Source organism: Cucurbita pepo, chromosome 2 (genome assembly GCF_057944985.1).
Source record: "Cucurbita pepo subsp. pepo isolate OVF chromosome 2, ASM5794498v1, whole genome shotgun sequence".
In the NCBI taxonomy this organism is placed as follows: Eukaryota; Viridiplantae; Streptophyta; class Magnoliopsida; order Cucurbitales; family Cucurbitaceae; genus Cucurbita; species Cucurbita pepo.
The window spans coordinates 15228818-15246685 of NC_141799.1; the positions used below are offsets into that span (position 1 = coordinate 15228818).

General features: G+C 33.9%; 2 protein-coding genes and 1 long non-coding RNA gene across 4 annotated transcripts; 2 read left to right on the plus strand and 1 right to left on the minus strand.

Moving 5' to 3' along the window:
- The first annotated feature begins 2159 nt into the window (after window positions 1-2159).
- LOC111787809 (zinc finger CCCH domain-containing protein 30-like) lies at window positions 2160-6111 on the plus strand. Of its 2 annotated transcripts, none has more exons than XM_023667866.2 (2): window positions 2160-2450; window positions 3433-6111. In XM_023667866.2, exon 2 carries the CDS (start codon window positions 3451-3453, stop codon window positions 5626-5628), a length of 2178 nt encoding a protein of 725 aa, XP_023523634.1. In that variant the 5' UTR covers window positions 2160-2450; window positions 3433-3450; the 3' UTR covers window positions 5629-6111. The 2 variants fall into 2 exon arrangements, with proteins under 2 accessions (XP_023523634.1, XP_023523633.1); XM_023667865.2 differs by having other exon boundaries at window positions 3441-6111.
- Window positions 6112-7430: 1319 nt separating this feature from the next.
- On the minus strand, window positions 7431-11186 carry LOC111787676 (protein DETOXIFICATION 43). Its single transcript, XM_087121671.1, has 13 exons — window positions 11050-11186; window positions 10796-10917; window positions 10298-10705; window positions 9968-10140; window positions 9708-9843; window positions 9521-9617; window positions 9339-9439; window positions 9017-9180; window positions 8777-8848; window positions 8517-8633; window positions 8249-8344; window positions 7960-8081; window positions 7431-7754 (listed from the first exon to the last, which is right to left on the minus strand). The coding sequence occupies exons 1-13, from the start codon at window positions 11124-11126 to the stop codon at window positions 7700-7702; spliced, it is 1740 nt and encodes a 579-aa protein (XP_086977797.1). The 5' UTR covers window positions 11127-11186; the 3' UTR covers window positions 7431-7699.
- On the plus strand, window positions 9072-10734 carry LOC147793745 (uncharacterized). Its single transcript, XR_015419981.1, has 6 exons — window positions 9072-9204; window positions 9288-9383; window positions 9825-9909; window positions 9995-10116; window positions 10337-10509; window positions 10592-10734. It is a non-coding gene; the product is annotated as an uncharacterized LOC147793745 (long non-coding RNA).
- Window positions 11187-17868: the final 6682 nt, after the last annotated feature.

The following is a 17868-nucleotide window of genomic DNA, read 5'->3' on the forward strand; positions in this document are numbered from 1 at the left end:
CTTCCTTCGGGGTCCCCTTTGGGGTCTGTGGGCCCTTAGTTTGGTTATGTTCAATAAATGGGAGCAAGGGATTTAGGGAGGGTATCCCATATGGAAACTCTAGGATATTTTCTTGGACGATTTGGTAGTAGTAGTAATTGTTTTTTTTTCCCGAGTAAAAAAATAGATAACAAGTCGGGTTGGTCGGAAAAAAGCGGAGAACGAAGAAGAATAATTTTAACTCATTTGAAGAACAATGTAAATTACGTCAAACAGAGTGTGAATTAGTAGAGTTGAATTATTCCGATTTAAATAAACCTAGATGAAAGAAACTGAATCAATTTTTTGTCGAGCTGCATGTGAATAGTCGGGTTTTGGACATTTTATTTGGGTCGGATCTCATCCTCATCCTCGTATCCATATTTTAAAACAAAATTATAATGAAAATTGGTTGATATATTCGATTGTAGTGTAAAATTGTTTTTATTCATTTTATTAAAGATAATATTTAAATTTTTTTATAAGATAATGTTTCTTACTTTTATATTGAAATGAGGTCACCCGTTAAAATAATATTTTTCCTCCGATAATATATATATATATAATTTAAATTATTAGATAAAAATATTGAATTATGATTAATCTAATCTTATAAAAAAAATGTCGCAATAATTTTATTATCGACGATATATAATTAAGCATGTAAGTGGGTTATATAAAAATTATTTATTTATTTTTATTTTTTTTGAACCACTCCTTTGTGAGTTGTCCTTATTCCATAATTAATATTCTCTATAAAAAAAAAAAAAAAAAAAAGCATCAATGGGAATTTTTATTATGATGGAAAAGAAAAAAAAGAAATAAATAAAGATGGGAATAAATTAAAGGTATTTTTTAATATATTGGAAATCTGACTCCACAAGGTATCATCAGGGCAAAAAAATAAATTTAAAATTAAATTATTTGCATTTTGGAAAGGACAATAAAAAATAGAATACAATAATGGAAAAGACACCAATTTAAACGCAACCATCCATAATTTATGCTTTAATTCTAAAGGGAAATTATGCATTAAGAGGCATTTACATGCTTTTAACTAATTTCGGATAAATGCCAAATTAAAAAATTAAATAAAAAAAAGCATATTTAAAATATTTATATATATAAAAAAAAAGATTTGCTCAAAAGATTTTGTTCATTAGATATTGTAAATATTCCATTATGCCTTATATTAACAATTAAATTTTGTTTGGATAAGAAGTGAATATTTTTAAATTAATTTGTAGATTTTTTATTTTTAAAAATATTTATTTATTTTAAGTATAATTATATTTATACTGTATTTGTGCCTCCAGAATGAACGTTTTAGAGGAGTTTTTAAAGGACGTATAATAAAATTAGTAACTGGGAGTGGAGAGAGAGCTCGATGTCGTGTTTTTATTTGATCTCTGATGTTTAAATTTTGAAAATTTATGGCTATGTTTGGCTCGGATCTTATAAGATACCGTGGAAGACTTCATAAGTCGTGTAATTGTTATCATGTACCTGTTTGATTGATTTTAGTGCTAAATTTAACGCATTTTTTTCTATAATATTAGTTTAGTAAAATGTGACGTGAAAAATATAACTCGAGCGATTAAGTTATGCATATTTTCAACCAAAGAGTCGGATATTGACAAATTTTAAAAATTAAAAAATTAATTGAACTATTTATAAATAAATTTTAACTTTATAATTTATGAAATTTTAAATTTTTTAATTTTATATGTAACAATGTATTAGTTTTAGAAAATTAGAATGTTTATAGATTAAATTTTTTAACCTTAATTTTTTTACTGCAATTGAAAATTAGGAACCTCTGTTGTCTGCAACTTTTCACCCCTCGATTTGACCGTATTTAACTAAAATTGACCAAACGACCAAATTCCATTGGCGTACTCCAAACATCCAATTCCAATCCACTTAATTTCTCTCCTTCAATTCCGATCCACGCCACTTCCTCAGCCAGTCAACACCTCGTCCTTCACTACCCCAAACCCCACCGCACTCCAACTGGTCCAGCCGGTCATCCGGTCCCAAAAAGCTCCCTCTTCATTTGCATTTCATTTCGGGTGAATTTCAATGTCATTTCCCCTCGTTTCCTTCCAACTCCCCACATTAAATTTAAATTCCCCCAAAATTGTTCAACCCGCATTTCATTTCAATTTCAGACGTTACTTTCTTCTTCTTCTTCTTCGTCTTCACCGTTTTTCTCTCCCTGTGAAATCTCTGTTCTTATTTAATTTCTTTCACTGGCGCCGGAGATGAAGGCCGTAAGCTTCTTATCGCCGATCTTCTTTTTCTCGTTCAGTGAAGTGGCTCTTTACTCCTCCGGATTTTCCTCCGATCGATGAGTGTCACTGTCGAACCCCCGCGCCTTTCTTCTCTCTCTCAGATCTCCGACTGGTTTTCTTCTGCTGCTATAGATAACTGTGAGTTATCATTTTTAGTAGTTCGGATTTAGCATGGAGTTTAGCATTTTTGAGTAATCCGCACTTTTTTAGTGGGGGGTGAGTGAGTTCCAATCGAAGTTTAGTTTGTGTGAAGTTTTTTAGCTGTATTATTGTAGGTGTTGTATAACTATTGTATGTTTTGAATCGTGATATTAGGGTGGATGTTATTGATCTGCTTTTATCAGTTTTGTTATTCCTTTGAGCAACGTGCCTTGTTAATGTTTGGTTTGATTTCATTTCTGGCTTTTGATTCTAAATCTACTTTTTAAATTTGGTTTGGATGATTTTTTTTATTTTTTTTTATTTTTATGTTTTTTGTTAGTTTGATTACAATGTTTGTTGATTTTCTTGGAGGGGAGGAGAAGCTGGTAGTTTTATGGTGATTTTTCGCGTAGGAAACGATTTAGTACCGTAGGTAAAGCAGATTGCTTTCAGTTTAGACTCACGACCTCAGATCGGAATCCTTACCCCCTCCTTAAAGACGTTTTTTCCCCATTCTGTTGATAGTGGGGTTAGCATCTATTACTAAAATATAGAATCTTATGTCAAATATCAATTCAATTTGCAGCGAGTGTGGTTCCCTGTGGTTTACCTCTTATAGGTCTGAATATGAACTTCTTTGATTCTTGAAATTCTTCAAAAGCTTCTGTGTGAACTAGTTTTCAACTTTTGGTTGATCCTTACCCTCTAGTTTCTGTTTATCCTTGCACAATTGGAGAGTACTCTGGGTATAGCGAGTTCTAATTTTCTAATATAGTTCAGATTTTCTGTAAAGATTTGTTCATAACCCTGTTATAATATGCTTAGCTATTCCTGAACTAATCTCTTTTAGACGTTTGTTATATGCTTCATCTGAACAATATCTTGATCATCTCTGTATTTATTTCCTTGAGGCTTACCAGTATATTCTTGACCCTATGGTTTTGTTGACGTAATATAAGGCATTAATGCATTTTTCTAGGATTGCAGATATTTGATTATGTGCGGTGGTCCAGAAAAATCCAATTCCGCATCTACTACTACATCAGCAAGCTCACCTAATCCCAAAGACATGAGTCATTTAACTGTTGATTGTGAGGATTCTTTTTATAGTTTACTGGAGCTTGCATCAGACAACGATGCCGAAGGCTTCAAGCGTTTGATGGAGTCTGATTTGTTATCACTAAACAAGTCTGGGCTCTGGTATGTTCGCCAAAAAGGCTCAAAACAAGTTGTTCATGAGCATAGAACGCCCCTGATGGTTGCTGCAACATATGGTTGTGTTGATGTTCTGAAACTTATACTATCATATCCTGAGGTTGATGTTAATCTCTCATCTGGCACAGACAAAAGCACTGCTCTCCACTGTGCTACCTCCAGTGGATCTGTGAATGCAGTCGATATTGTTGATTTACTTTTGTCTGCTGGTGCTGACCCAAACGCCAAGGATATTAATGGCAATCGCCCTGTGGATGTCATTTTTGTTCATCCAAAGTTGCAGAAGCAGAATACAATGTTCAGGCTCGAGGAACTTCTCAATAATCATTCAAATGGGTCCATGGATGTTTCCTGTTTACGTTTGTCAATCAAAATGCCTGATTCAGGGTCACCACCACTTTCCTCATCGTTGGAGGATGAATTTCCATCTCCACCCAAGTCGATGTCTTCTCCCAAGTTTACTGATGGGTTTGCAACTACAAAGGAAAAGAAAGAATATCCAATTGATCCATCACTTCCTGACATCAAGAACAGCATATATGCAACTGATGAGTTTCGCATGTTCTCTTTCAAGGTGAGGCCTTGTTCTCGGGCGTATTCCCATGATTGGACTGAGTGTCCTTTCGTCCACCCAGGGGAGAATGCTCGCAGAAGAGATCCAAGAAAGTTTCACTACAGCTGTGTTCCTTGCCCAGACTTCAGAAAAGGGGCTTGTAGGCGTGGGGATATGTGTGAATATGCTCATGGAGTATTTGAGTGTTGGCTTCACCCAGCTCAGTATCGAACTCGTCTTTGCAAGGATGGCACGAGTTGCAATAGGCGGGTCTGTTTCTTTGCTCACACAAATGAAGAACTAAGGCCATTATATGTGTCTACTGGATCTGCTGTTCCTTCCCCACGATCGATTGGGTCTGCTCCAACTGTAATGGATATGGCTACTGCATTGGGTCTTCTGCCTGGATCCCCTTCATCAGTGTCAGCTTTATCTCCATCTCCATTTGCTCAGTCCATGTCTCCCTCTTCTAATGGCGTTTCTCACTCTTCTGTGAACTGGCAGCAACCAAATGTACCAACTCTTCATCTTCCAGGAAGTAACCTTCAATCCAGTCGGTTAAGGTCATCTCTGAATGCCAGGGATATGCCTCTAGAGGATTTTAATGTCTTGCCAAACTTTGACAACCAGCCACGAATTTTGAATGATATTAACTGTTTCTCTCAGCCTCGTCCGAGTGCCATTTCTGTGAGCCGATCTGGCTGGACCCAAACTCTAACTCCTAACAATCTCGAAGAGCTATTTTCTAATGAAATCCCTTTGTCTCCCCGATTCTCTGATCCAGCCACCAATGTCTTTTCCCCTACTCGCAAATCGACATTACTAAACCAATTTCAGCAGCAGCAGCAGAACATGTTATCACCTATAAATACAAGCATTATGTCTCCTAAGACTGTTGATCAGCCTTTGTTGCAGGCCTCTTTTGGAGTGTCATCGCCTGGAAGGATGTCGCCTAGAAGCACAGAGCCACTGTCTCCAATGGGATCTAGGTTTTCTGCTTTTGTACAGCGTGAAAAGCAACATCTCCGCAGTCTCAGCTCAAGGGAGCTTGGATCCAATGTCCCAAGCTCGTTGATTGGATCTCCTGTCAATTCTTTGCCTAAATGGGGGTCCCCCAATGGAAAGGCGGATTGGTCAGTTGGTAAGAATGAACTGGGTCAACTGCGAAGATCATCTTCTTTCGAGATCGGAAATAACGGGGAGGAGCCTGACTTATCATGGGTTCAATCCCTGGTGAAGGAATCCCCGCCTGAGATGCTAAGAGAGAAGTCGGCAGCGCCCAGGATGGGTGGTGCTGCAGCATCCGGTGAGGGTCTAACTTCTACTAAATCACAATTAGAATCCACTGATCATTCTGTGATAGGAGCTTGGCTTGAGCAGATGCAGCTTGATCAGCTTGTAGTGTAGCACAACAAAGAACATAAAGCCATTTTCATTTTACTCATCAAGATAGGTATTTCTCCCCAAAATTCTTTCTGGGTAAGGTGAAGCTGAAGGGTTCTAAGAGAGGTGAGGATGATGATGATGATGATTATGATATGGAGGAAGAAGAGGAAGGATCAGATTTGATTACTCAATTCCTAAGGAGGATCATTCAATTACTTACCATTCATTATTTTACATCAACCAGTCAGTCAGTCAGTTCGTCAGCAGTCTCTGGGCCAAAATATTAAGGAAACTTGTCCAGGTTCCATCATATTTCTCTCTCCTTTTTCTGCAATTTCATTTCCAACAAAGGCTTCTTGATTTAAAGCTGTAGAAACCAAGAGCTTTTCCCCACCCCCTTCTATTTTTAATTTTTCCATCTATATATAAAAACTAAAAGAAGAGGTTAATTATGTTCTTCTGCAAATGATTGTAAAACTTATAATCTGAAGTTCTTTTTGGTTATCTGTTCTTATTATGATCATTATGTTAATTGTATCATTTGTTACCGGAAATCTCGATGAGATGAGAGCTGCTGAGCTGATTTGTTGATGTGAGGTTTGGTTCTTAGGAGAAGGATTGAGGATCTATGATGATGGTAGCATTCTCCCTAATTGGATGTTGATTGCTTTGATTGATTGATTCAACCTTAAACTTGGAGTCTGAATGTTGAATATTTAATAGTGTTCATAATGTTGTGGGTGTAAGTAATTGTCCAACCACTTTTGTGTCCCATGGAGCAAGTGGGTAGGCAGACTTCTTGAGTGGGTTGCTTCCTTTCCACTTTTGGGATAATATTTTCTCACTTTTTTCACAACCAATTTCTTTTGCTCCTTAAATGCTTAGATTTAAAGCTTTTATTTTCATCATTTACCATGACTTATATTTTACTCATTAGCTAATTTATTCTCTAGCTCCTTATATAGCTATTCATAAAGTTCTAGGTATGCAAGAAAAGTCGTAGTTGCGGGTAGATATTATCCTCTTTGAGACGTTATGTGTTGTCGTCAAGTTTCACAGGTTTAGAATGTGTATGTTAGAGAGGTTTACACATGGTTATAGAGAATGTTTTATTCCCTTTTCTAATTGACGTGGGATCTTACACTAAAACATCTAGATAATTGATCGTTCCATCACTAAAGTGAGGGTTTTAAAGACTTTTTCTAGTCTCCAACATCTCAAAATTCCTTTTGCAAGACTGAGATGTTTGATATTCATTCAACTTTTTTCAATTGACTGTTATGTTAGTTGTAGCGTCGGTACAACAAGCTGAAGGGACCTCTACACCTCGTTCCTAGTGCGTAGGTATCGTTCCTAATAGGAAGTCAAAAAGGTCATCTGATTTAATTTTCTAACTCAATAATATTGGAAATATAATTTTTTTTTTAAAAATTGATAGTCTGAATCAATGAAAAAGAATTAACATGTTGAATTTACAGAATAAAATTATTTTCAAAAGATTCTCATTATTATATAGTAATGATTAAAGATAAAAAGAATTTATAAATTTGTTAGGTTAAAAGAATGGCTACCTGGCAAGCTTTTATTGGATGGATTCCAACTCACGCCACCAATTATTTTTTAATTGATAATTCAAAAGTGAAATAAAAAACAATTCCTTTGTCAGATCAATATTTATTTATTAATTTAAGTAATTTTTTAAAAAATAATCGATATTATCGATAGAAAGTCACATGGAGATGTCCCTTAAAATTAAATCATAAGTATAAATATTAATTTCATTTTCATCATGATTTTATTTAGTATTTTCCAACCACTAAATAAAATATTATTTAATTTAATATTTTATTAAAAATTATGAGTAATTTTACAAAGACTTGTAAATTAAAACTTTCATTGTACAAAACAACTTAATATAATTTCTTTCTATAACAATAACATATGTTGTATGAAAGAAGCTCTTTCCCAACTTTGGACTATAGAAAATAACAATAATAATTATAATAACAACATTTAAAAAAAAAACCCGATAAGATTATCGCTATTATAAAGCTTCGCCGATCGAACTTTCTTTTCTGATGTAAGAACATAATTAAGGCAACAACGACCCTCTTAGGTAACGCCACGGTCCTGTTCCACTTCCCATCCTACAACCATCAAATAAAACGTTCAAATCATTTAGAGATTGAATTCCAACAACATCCATATAATAACATTTTTTCTATAGTTATCATTAAAACAATTAATACTCAATAAAAACAAGTAAAAAAAAACATAATAATCCAAAATACGTTTTAATTCACGATTTCATCTAAACAACCAAGAACTGATCATCTCGAGAATAGAAGATACCTCAACAATCCTACGAGAGTACGAAGGGCCATGTAGATGGCCAAAGCAGTCCAAATCCCGAGGAAGCCATAGCTTTTGGAGAGAAGGAAGAGAGAGAGAATAGTAGCAATAGAAACCAAAGTCTATGGAGAGAAAGAAATATGGATTATTAGTACGAGAAATAAATTATAACATATTTTAAATATGAATCCCGTGATTATTAAGATTAAATGTAACAACGTTGTAGCAGTCTTATTGAATAATTTTTCGATTTGAGAACGGAACGTAGACTAGAAAAGAGAGCACATGCCAAAGAGTAGGCCGAGTAAGCAAAATCAGAAGCTCCAAAGTTGACTCCGTCAAATACGAATGCTAAGGAGTTCATTGGCTGTGTAGCGGCCACAAACTACGAGAGATTGAGACAAACAAAATGGTTAGTTCAAATTCGAGATTTTGTTTTAAAGCTCAACGAGTATGGTTGGATATTTAAAATTGAAAAATATATAATTAATAAATTGAACTATGCTCAAATTGATATAAATATATAAATATAGTATAAATATTTAAAAAATAAATACCGGCACTCCGACGTGGATGAGGGCTTGCACAGTTACATCTCCGGAGAAGATTCCAGCTCCGAAGTACATAATCACTGCAACAATCACAGCAAGTCCAACGCCGAGAACGAAGCTCATCTGCATTTTCGCCCCAAGTAAATTCATGCTTACTTACGATTCATGTATTATTTTCTATGTTTCTTTCATTTTGGACTGTATTTTCGTTGGGGAATTTTGTCGAGCATGTTATGTGCAATGCATTAGACTGGGAATTTGATTACCTGTAGCACTCTTGTGGCTGTAGCCGTTGTCTTGTCGTAGTCTTTCTCTGCAAATGCACAGGCTAGAATCGCCTGAAGGAAGAATTTAACGCCCACAATAAGTGATTACTAGTATTTCTGTTTTGGAGTTCATCAACAAATGGAATGAAACGATTCAAATTTTTGATCTCTTGATCGATTGGAAATGACAGAAGTTCGTTTTAAGTTATGGTTGATAACATGAGGTTTTGATTTTAGTACCTGTCCGGCAACAGCAAGCCCATCAGCGAGGAGGGAGGACGTCATCCAGACTTGTAAGCAAGTCTGGAAGGCAGCCATCGGCGTTGGACCTAGCCGAGCAGCCATGGATGCAGCAAGTGTCACGCAGAAGGTCACAGCTATAACTCTTGCCAATAGCAGACTACCTGCATTAAGAAAAGCTCTACCATGTTGGAACCAATATTGATTTGAATTTGTAAATTTCTAATGGAAATCTTCAAGCAACTTTTGATTTCTATGTTGTTGTTTTCAGGTACAAATCTCATTAGTAGAAGAAAAGGAAGGTATGAAGAATGGTTATTACCATTTTTGAGAAATCGACCGAGCTGCAATTCTCTAAGGCTAGGAGGTAAGAGATCCACTTTTTGCATTAATCTCCAAGCTAGAACCAACACAATTAAGTACCTGAGGTAATAATAATATCAAGTTATGATTGAAATGAATGTATTGGAATAACACAAATATGTGAGTGATGATATTACTTACTGAGAAAGAACATGTGCTATGGCTGCACCCTTCACTCCCAAATGGCACACAAATATTAATATTGGATCCAAAATGATATTTGTTGTGTACCCCAAAACTGTTCCAAAAGTTCAAAGAAGAGAATAAATTAGAGAAATATGGAAATTCCTAACAGTTTTAAAGAAGTCTGATAAAAATTTTGAGCTACCAATAACATAGAGAGGTGTTCTTGTGTCCTTAAACCCTCTGAAGATTCCCTGCATGGCCAGAGAGAGAAGAACAGCGGGAGCACCAAGTGACCTTAACACCAAGTATTTCATTGCAGGAGCTAGCATTGGAGAGCCCTGTTGATTCAATGTATCAATACTAGAAAAAATGAGTACAATATGGAAGAAGTTGCATTAGAAACTGTAAGCGTTCAGGTTTATTGTTGTTTTCAAGTAAGTTTTTGAAGATGATGAAACTTACTTGCTTCACTCCCATTACATTTAATAGGAATTTAGCTCCAAATGCAAGGAAAACTGCTTGCAGGAGGCCCAAAACTGTCCCAAAGATCAGTGCTGTGGATGCTGAAGCAATGTGCTTCTTCTCTTTATTCTTGGGCTTGACAGTAGGAGGTTGACTCTTCTTTTTGCTCAAATCTGCGATTGAAAATCCCAAGCTATTCAGTTTGAATATAGAAATTAGATTAATCCCTTCGTTTACTTAGTTCTGGTATTAGCAATCTCGTTTTAAGGTTAGAGGTTCAAATCATGATCCTCATCGTTGTTTAAACAATAAAAAGAAATTTATTTTTACCTTTTTCAGAGTTCTCAAGTGTGGCATTTTCTTGTACAGATTCTCTTTTTCCATCATGTTCTTCCGAGGACTTCTTTTCCAACATGTTTGGATTCTTTTCCAAATCATGAATGGTGCCATTTCCGGGTGTCGAATTTCTCGTTTCTTTAGTTATAAGTGAAGCAGAACTACTCTTTTCCAACATGTTTTCCTTCTTGGTTTCATCCTGTGATGTAAGTTCTCTCTTTCGGCCATTCTCTGTCAAATGCTTCTCTGTCTCACCTTTCACTGGTTTTATGGCTGTTTTTCCAATAGTGTCTTCCTCAGCAACAAATGATGTTGTTATGCTCACCAATGGGAATATGGTGATCCTTGAAGCTTGATTGAATATCGCAACAGACACTCCAACGGCTGCAAGTTCAACAGCTCCTGCAGAAGCCAAGTTGAACATGATCTTCATCAATACAAATGATTAAATTGGTTGCAATGAAAAGATAGCAGCAAATGCAAGGTATATACCAATATGACCGACGAAAATGGTGTCGATAAGAGAAGCAATTGGATCAGCAGCAACAGCTAGAGCAGCTGGAAATGCAATTCCCAGTATCTCTTTTCCAAGATCATCCCACTTGAAAACAAGTCTGGAAGGACATTTATTTTCATCAGTAACAAATCAAAGAGACTACAAAGAGAATTCAAGAAGCAAAAGATCATGGCGGGTTTCGCCCTATCGTCTTTAAAGTGAAAATTGGAGCGGAAAGTTCTATCTATACCTTGCATCCTTGAAGAAAACACTCATAGGCATCTTCCACTGGTTCTTTTTTATCACCAAACCAAGCTCATTAGCCATAATCTAGTTTTTCTTTTTATCTGATCAAGTTCTTAGTCTTTTTATATAGCAATCAGCCACTTGTCTCTCTCTTTCTCCAAATGTCGCAGAGAAGCAAGATATGAAATCTTCAGGCTGAGTGATTATGAAGCAAAACATCAGTTACAATCACAGAAAAACATGGAAAGTATGCAAAAGAAATGATGCCTTCTTCACCAAAAATATGGAAAGCAATTGAAACGCATGGAAGCTCTCTTCTGCTCACATGGTGAAGCCGCATGCTGATGAAAAGGTATGCAAATGAATGCAGATATTGAGATGAAAAGACAACCAGTGCTGTGCTCATGACAAGGTATGTGCTTTTTATACTGATTTTCCAACACTAGCTTTGGAAAGATATGGCTGTCTTAATATTACGCTCAGCATTGGAATCTTGGGATAAAATCTGACCTCCCTTAGTTCTCTCGGTCTGTGGTAACAACTTCAAAATGTTCCAACCAAGAGTATATATACTTTTTTTAGAACAACTTGGTTGAACAATGAGAAAGTTCCTTTGTTGTCTAACTCATGTTGGGACTTCTGACATGTTGGGAAGATTGTTTTCATCTTCACCACCCCACATTTGCTTCTTTGGAATCCTTTCCAAAGGATTCCAAATGGCCAATCTAGGATATGTGAGATCCCATGTCAGTTAGAGAGGGGAACGAAACATTCCTTATAAGGATGTGGAAATCTCTCCTTAACCGGTGCGTTTTAAAACCGTGAGACTGACGATGATATGTAACAGGCTAAAGTATACAATATCGGCTAGTGGTGTGCTTTGATTGTTGCAGGTTCACGGTTTTTTATGCAAAGAAAGAAAGTGAAATCTTGTTTGCAGAGATTTGATTAAAGATGTAAGTGGTTCAAAATTTGACTTACCTCAGACAAAACCAATTCTTTCCTTCTATGTTCATGTTCATGTTGAATTTGACATGTCGTGAAAATGGATAGTTAAGTTGCTGAATTATTTAGAGAATATAAGACTTTAGAAAGTGGTTTTATTCTTTATTCTTTTTTTCTTAAAAAAAAAAAAAGAAAAAAAAAAAGAAAAAAAAAGAGGCTATATTTGAATCATGAGTTCATCATATCAAATAAGGTTTCATTTTGATATGAATTTCCTTCAAACTTATTATATCTAAATTGATTTTAATAAAGGGTGAAAAATATTGAATTACAACTTTGAGATAATAATTGAAAATAAAGATCCACAAGAATTTTTTTTATAATTAAATTATTATTTTGATATCTACTGGCATTAAAAAACTTACTTTTTACTCATTACACCCTTGGGCCTTAGATTGGCCCATAATGTAGCCCATGAAGGCCCAATACTCCTTGATGATTCCCAACAATTAATGCCACTAAAATTATAAGGATTTTATTACAAACATTATAAAAAAAAACAAGGAATTTTAATCTAAAAAAAGAAAGCTATTCATTTGAATATTTTTTTTTTCCATAAAATTTTAATGAAAATGCCAACAAAAAAAAAAAAGAGATTTTTTTTTGCATTCAACGATCTTAAAAATAAATCTTCGATCTTATACTATCAATAAAATTAAGGTTAAGAATAATTCTTTTGCAGTCTCGAAATTTTCATGTTCAGTACGACAAGATATTGTAAAGACAATTCTAAAAAAAAAATTATAAACTTAATAAAAATGAATAGTCGAGATAGATAAATAGGTTAAAAAGTTATCTAGACGAGAGATGAATGAGAAGTATACCTTTTGTATCCGGAGAAGAACGCCCCAAATTCTATTGTTTTTTTTGTATCAAATTTTGTTCCACACATCAATCCATCCTCACACTCTTCCCTTTTTATACCATTTCTCATTCCCACACAAAACCCACTTACAGAGAATGAGAAATTATTGATGTGATATGAAAGACGGCCATAAGATATTTTTATTTTTTCTAATAAATTGATTTTTTAATTTAAAAAATTAAATTGTAAAACTCAATGTAAAATGAAAAATTTAAGTACTAAATTAAAAAATCTTAAAATATAAAAGATTTGAATTAAAAAATTTCAAACACTAAATTGAAAAAAAAAATTAAAACAATTTTATTTACGAGAAACGACGTATAAATGATATGACATATTAGAGTGACAGTTATACAAAAATATATTATATTTATTTTAAGTTCCTAACATTGAGGGCATGTATGATATTTTCATATATATATATATATATATATATATATAAATACATTAGGATAATTTAAACTTGCTAAGTGGTTTGAAGTTGGTAGATAACCTAATCTTCATTTCCCAACTCCAAATTGGGAGCTACGTAGGATTCCAAACTCTATTTTATTTGCAAATTGCAATCTAAATTTCCTTGTATTTTATTATATTTATAAATTCCACTTCAAATATAATCCTTATTTTATTCTAATTTTTAGGTTATTTATCTAATATTATAAAATTCAAATTTTGGGCATGAGTCGTTACAAATGGTATCAGAGCGATACCTCTCTTAGTAAGATATGGTTTGGGGATGAACCAAGGCAGAAGTTGATGGGCATGTGACACCCAAGTAAAGAAGGGGTACATGAATAAACTGAAACTACATCCAAACGAAAACGATTCTAAGGGCAAAGATGACTCAGAAAAACTTGAAAGCAAATGAAAGTTACTACCCATACCAACAAGGTGCATGTTCTTTTTTCGTGGCTTAATCATAGAAACTCCATAGCATTTATATATTGGGTGACCTCCCGAGAATTTTTCTAAGATACATATGAGTGACATAAAGTATGCTGGAAAGACGTGTGTTGGTCTGTGATAATAATCTTCACTCTTAAGAAGCGATGAATGTATAACGTGACCATATCATATTGCTCGCAAGATGGAGCGAAGAATAGAGTTTAGGTTTTGGAGAGATTTTTAATTTTTTAAAAACATTTTTTAAGAGTGCATGCAAAATAGCCATCTTATCTTTAATTTTAAGATAAAGTTTTAATGTGAATTATTATATTTGGTTGCTTTTGCGCTATAAAGTGATGAAATTGTACGGAAAAATCAAATATAAAATTAAAAAATATAAAGTGTGTTTATGAAAAGATTTTACGCAATAATTAAATTAATATAATTATTTATTCCACTTTGAAAATGGAATTAATGATGAAACTAGAGTTTCGTCTCTCTCTCTCTCTCTTCTTTTTATTCAAACCGTACAAGAAATTAAAAACAAAAGTACTTTAATATTCTAGAAGAGTACAATAAATAAATTAATTAATTAATTAATTAATTGTGACAATTTATAGTGGTATTCGTACAATTATAACTAATATCAATAGATATTTATATTTAATATATATAATTTAAATTATTTTATATAAAATTTAAAATTTATCTATGAAAAAAAATCATTTTTATCTTAATTTTAAATCTTTAACATTTTTTTTTTAGTATTTTTATAATCAAATACGAGTTTGTTAAAAAGGTCAACCTATTAAAATAAAAACAAATAACATAAATATATAATATTTAAACAAAAAAAAAACATTTATGATATTCAAAATTAAATAATTCAAGAACAAATTACATTATATAATTAAGAAAAAGAAAAGAAAAAAGAAAAAAAAAAAAAGAAACAAGAAAATCTGATGTCGGCCACAAAAGTGTTAATGAAGGGATATACAAAGGGACTCCAATGAATTTATTTGTCTCCTTTGTCCTTATTCTAATATTTTCGACTCATATTTATTTCTTTAATTTTTTATTTATAATTTTCGAGTTAAAAAATATTTTAACTGAGATATCTCGTTAAAAGAGAAATGAAAAAGAAGAATCAATAAAAAGATTCTATGTTATATCGTATCAAAAAAGTATAATATATTATTCAGATATCAAGATATCCGTATCTCGATCAAAATTTCACACTCATTAAATAATATAATATAAGTTATTCATTTAACTAAACTCGAACCAAATTAAATAAATACTTATAATAAATGAAACTCGAGCTTTCTGGATGAAATATACTCAAAAGATTCTTAAGATTCTAAAACGTACAGGTCCACTAAAAATAATTACTTAATTAATTCGACCAATCAAATACAACGGTCATTAATAATATTTTATTATACCAAAAAAGTATAATAAAAAATGGAATTAAATGGGTTTATAAAATTAGTTACTCCAACGAAATTAAAATATTTTAAAAACAAATCCATATCAATCAATTCGCACAAAATATCTTGAGTGAAAAAAGCACTAAAAAAAGGTTTATTTTATAAATTTAAAAGCATTTGGTGGGGAGATATTTTTTTTAATAATAAAATAATAATAAAAGAGATATATTGTGGACAAAAGGATTAACCCACTGTAAAATTTTATCACTTTCTTTTTATCTTCAACTTTTTCTTTTTGTTGGACTTTTTTTTTTAGTTTCAAATAATTTGGAAGTGATGTGATTTTGATTTGTTCCCGTAAAAACGAGCGGTCCAGATCTACTGCTAGGAGATATTGTCCTGATTGACCTTTTCCTTTCGAGCTTTCCCTCAAGGCTTTAAAACGCGTATGTTAGGAGAAGGTTTCCACACCGTTGTAAAGAGTGTTTTGTTCTCCTCCCCAACCAATGTAAGACGTCACAATCCACCCCCTTCGGGATCCAGCGTTCTCGCTGGCTCTCGTTCCTTTCTTCAATCGATGTGGAACTGCCACCAAATCCACCCCCTTTCGAGGCCCAACGTCCTTACTGGCACACTGCTTCGTGTCTACCCCTTAGAGAAACAGCGAGAAGGCTGGCACATCGTTCGATATCTAGCTCTGCTACTATTTATAAAGACCTAGGTCCATCACTAGAAGATATTGTCATGTTTGGGCTTTTCCTTCCTAGCTTCCCCTCAAAGCTTTAAAATGAGTCTGCCAGTAGAAGGTTTTCACACCCTTATAAGAATGTTTTATTCTCTTCCCCAACCAATATGGGCATCACATAAAAAGTCGTGTTCATCCTATCATGTAATTTCGCAGTTGTTGAAAGCTTTATTGTACGTATATTTTGATCATTATTTTTCATAGTTAGGGAAAATAATGAAATAAAGAGGCCCCGGTGATGATGAAAATTGTAGACTTTAAAAAGAGTGAGAGACTGATGATCACTAAGGAACCAAACCGATATTGAAAGTGACATGGACATTAGAGTACTCGTCTCCAATCATGAACCCTAAGCACACTATGGAAAGTTATTGGAAGAAGATGGCTTTGACATTCAAAATCGATATATACAAAAGATGAACGTGTTCGTGTTTATGTAAATAATATTTTCTTTTCCATAATGATATGATATTTTTATTTCAGGTTCCTGATATTTCATATATAAGCTCTTCGTGAGAGATCGATTATGATAATGTATAAGAGTGTGTTAAATTAATGTTACGAAGAAATAATGATCAAGAAAAGCAGTAGAAATATATGAACGTTGGACATATATTTATTATTATTTTTTAAAATTTATTAATTCTTTTTTCGTTTTAAGGAATCTTTTGTTTCTCTCTCCAACTGATTGGATCTCACAATCCAGCTCTTTTGTGCCAGTATCCTTGCTGGCATATGGCTCGATATTTGACTATGATATCATTTGTAACAGCCTAAGCCCACCACTAGCTGATATTGTTTGCTTTAACCTATTACATATCGTCGTTAGCCTCACTATTTAAAATGCGTCTCCTAAGGAGAAGTTTCCACACCCATACAAGTAATGTTTTATTCTCCTTTCCAACTTACGTGGGATCTCAAAATCCATCCTCTATCCATCCCTTTGGGGGCCAGCATTCTTGCTGGCACACTGCCCGTTATCCGGCTCTAATACTATTTGCAACAGCTCAAGTTCACCGCTAGCAGATATTGTCCGTTTTGGCCCATTACATATTACTGTCAGCCTCACGATTCTAAAACGTTGCCTACTGGGGAGAGGTTTCCACACTCATATAAGGAATGCTTTATTTCCCTCTCCAACAGGTATAAAATCTCACAATCCACTCCCCTTAGAGGCCTAGCGTCCTCGCTAACACATCACCCGGTGTCTAACTCTGATATCATTTATAACCGTCCAAGCCCACCACTAACAAATATTGTCCGCTTTGGCTCGTTACGTATCGCCGTCAGTCTCTACCGAAAGATTTCCACGCCCATATAAGAAATGTTTTGTTCTTTTTTCCAACCAATGTGAAATCTCACATGCATACAACCAAACATTTCTACGAACAATCAGTAGCAAATACACATTACTTTAAACGATCAAATTAAACATACTATATCATATGATTATGAAAAATACAAAAATATCAATTGTCCTAACATATTTCGTACAGACGCACGATTACGATCACGATCACGATCACGATCGATTCAATGGAAGATTTTAAAATCCCCAAGTGTTTAGAGGGGAAGGGTTTGGTTAGTGATTTCATATCATGGGTGTTTCCATAGTGGTGAAAGGCCACGCCTAGCAGCTATGGTGGCGTTAATGCCCTAATTCTAATTTGCTTCTACAACAAATGAGACATAAGACCTAACATATTGCTGTCTTCCGGGGCGCCCCCCCCCCCCCCACCACCATTTCATATCATATTGCACCTTTTTCAATTTTGGGCCATAACTTTTTATGTTTTATGTATTTTTTTTTTCATTTTTTTCCTAATTTAGAATATTTCGGACCACAACTTTTTGGGTTCGATGAATCGTGTATACCCGAATAATTTGATGGTT

Excerpts from the sequence above, each read along its gene's own strand:
- LOC111787676 (XM_087121671.1), bottom strand. The coding sequence starts at position 11,126 with ATGGCTAATGAGCTTGGTTTGGTGATAAAAAAGAACCAGTGGAAGATG. Across the intron at positions 10,706-10,795 it reads CATTTTCGTCGGTCATATTG|GAGCTGTTGAACTTGCAGCC; the intron begins GTATATACCTTG and ends TGGCTTCTGCAG. Across the intron at positions 9,440-9,520 it reads ATAGCACATGTTCTTTCTCA|GTACTTAATTGTGTTGGTTC; the intron begins GTAAGTAATATC and ends TTATTACCTCAG.
- LOC111787809 (XM_023667866.2), top strand. The coding sequence starts at position 3,451 with ATGTGCGGTGGTCCAGAAAAATCCAATTCCGCATCTACTACTACATCA.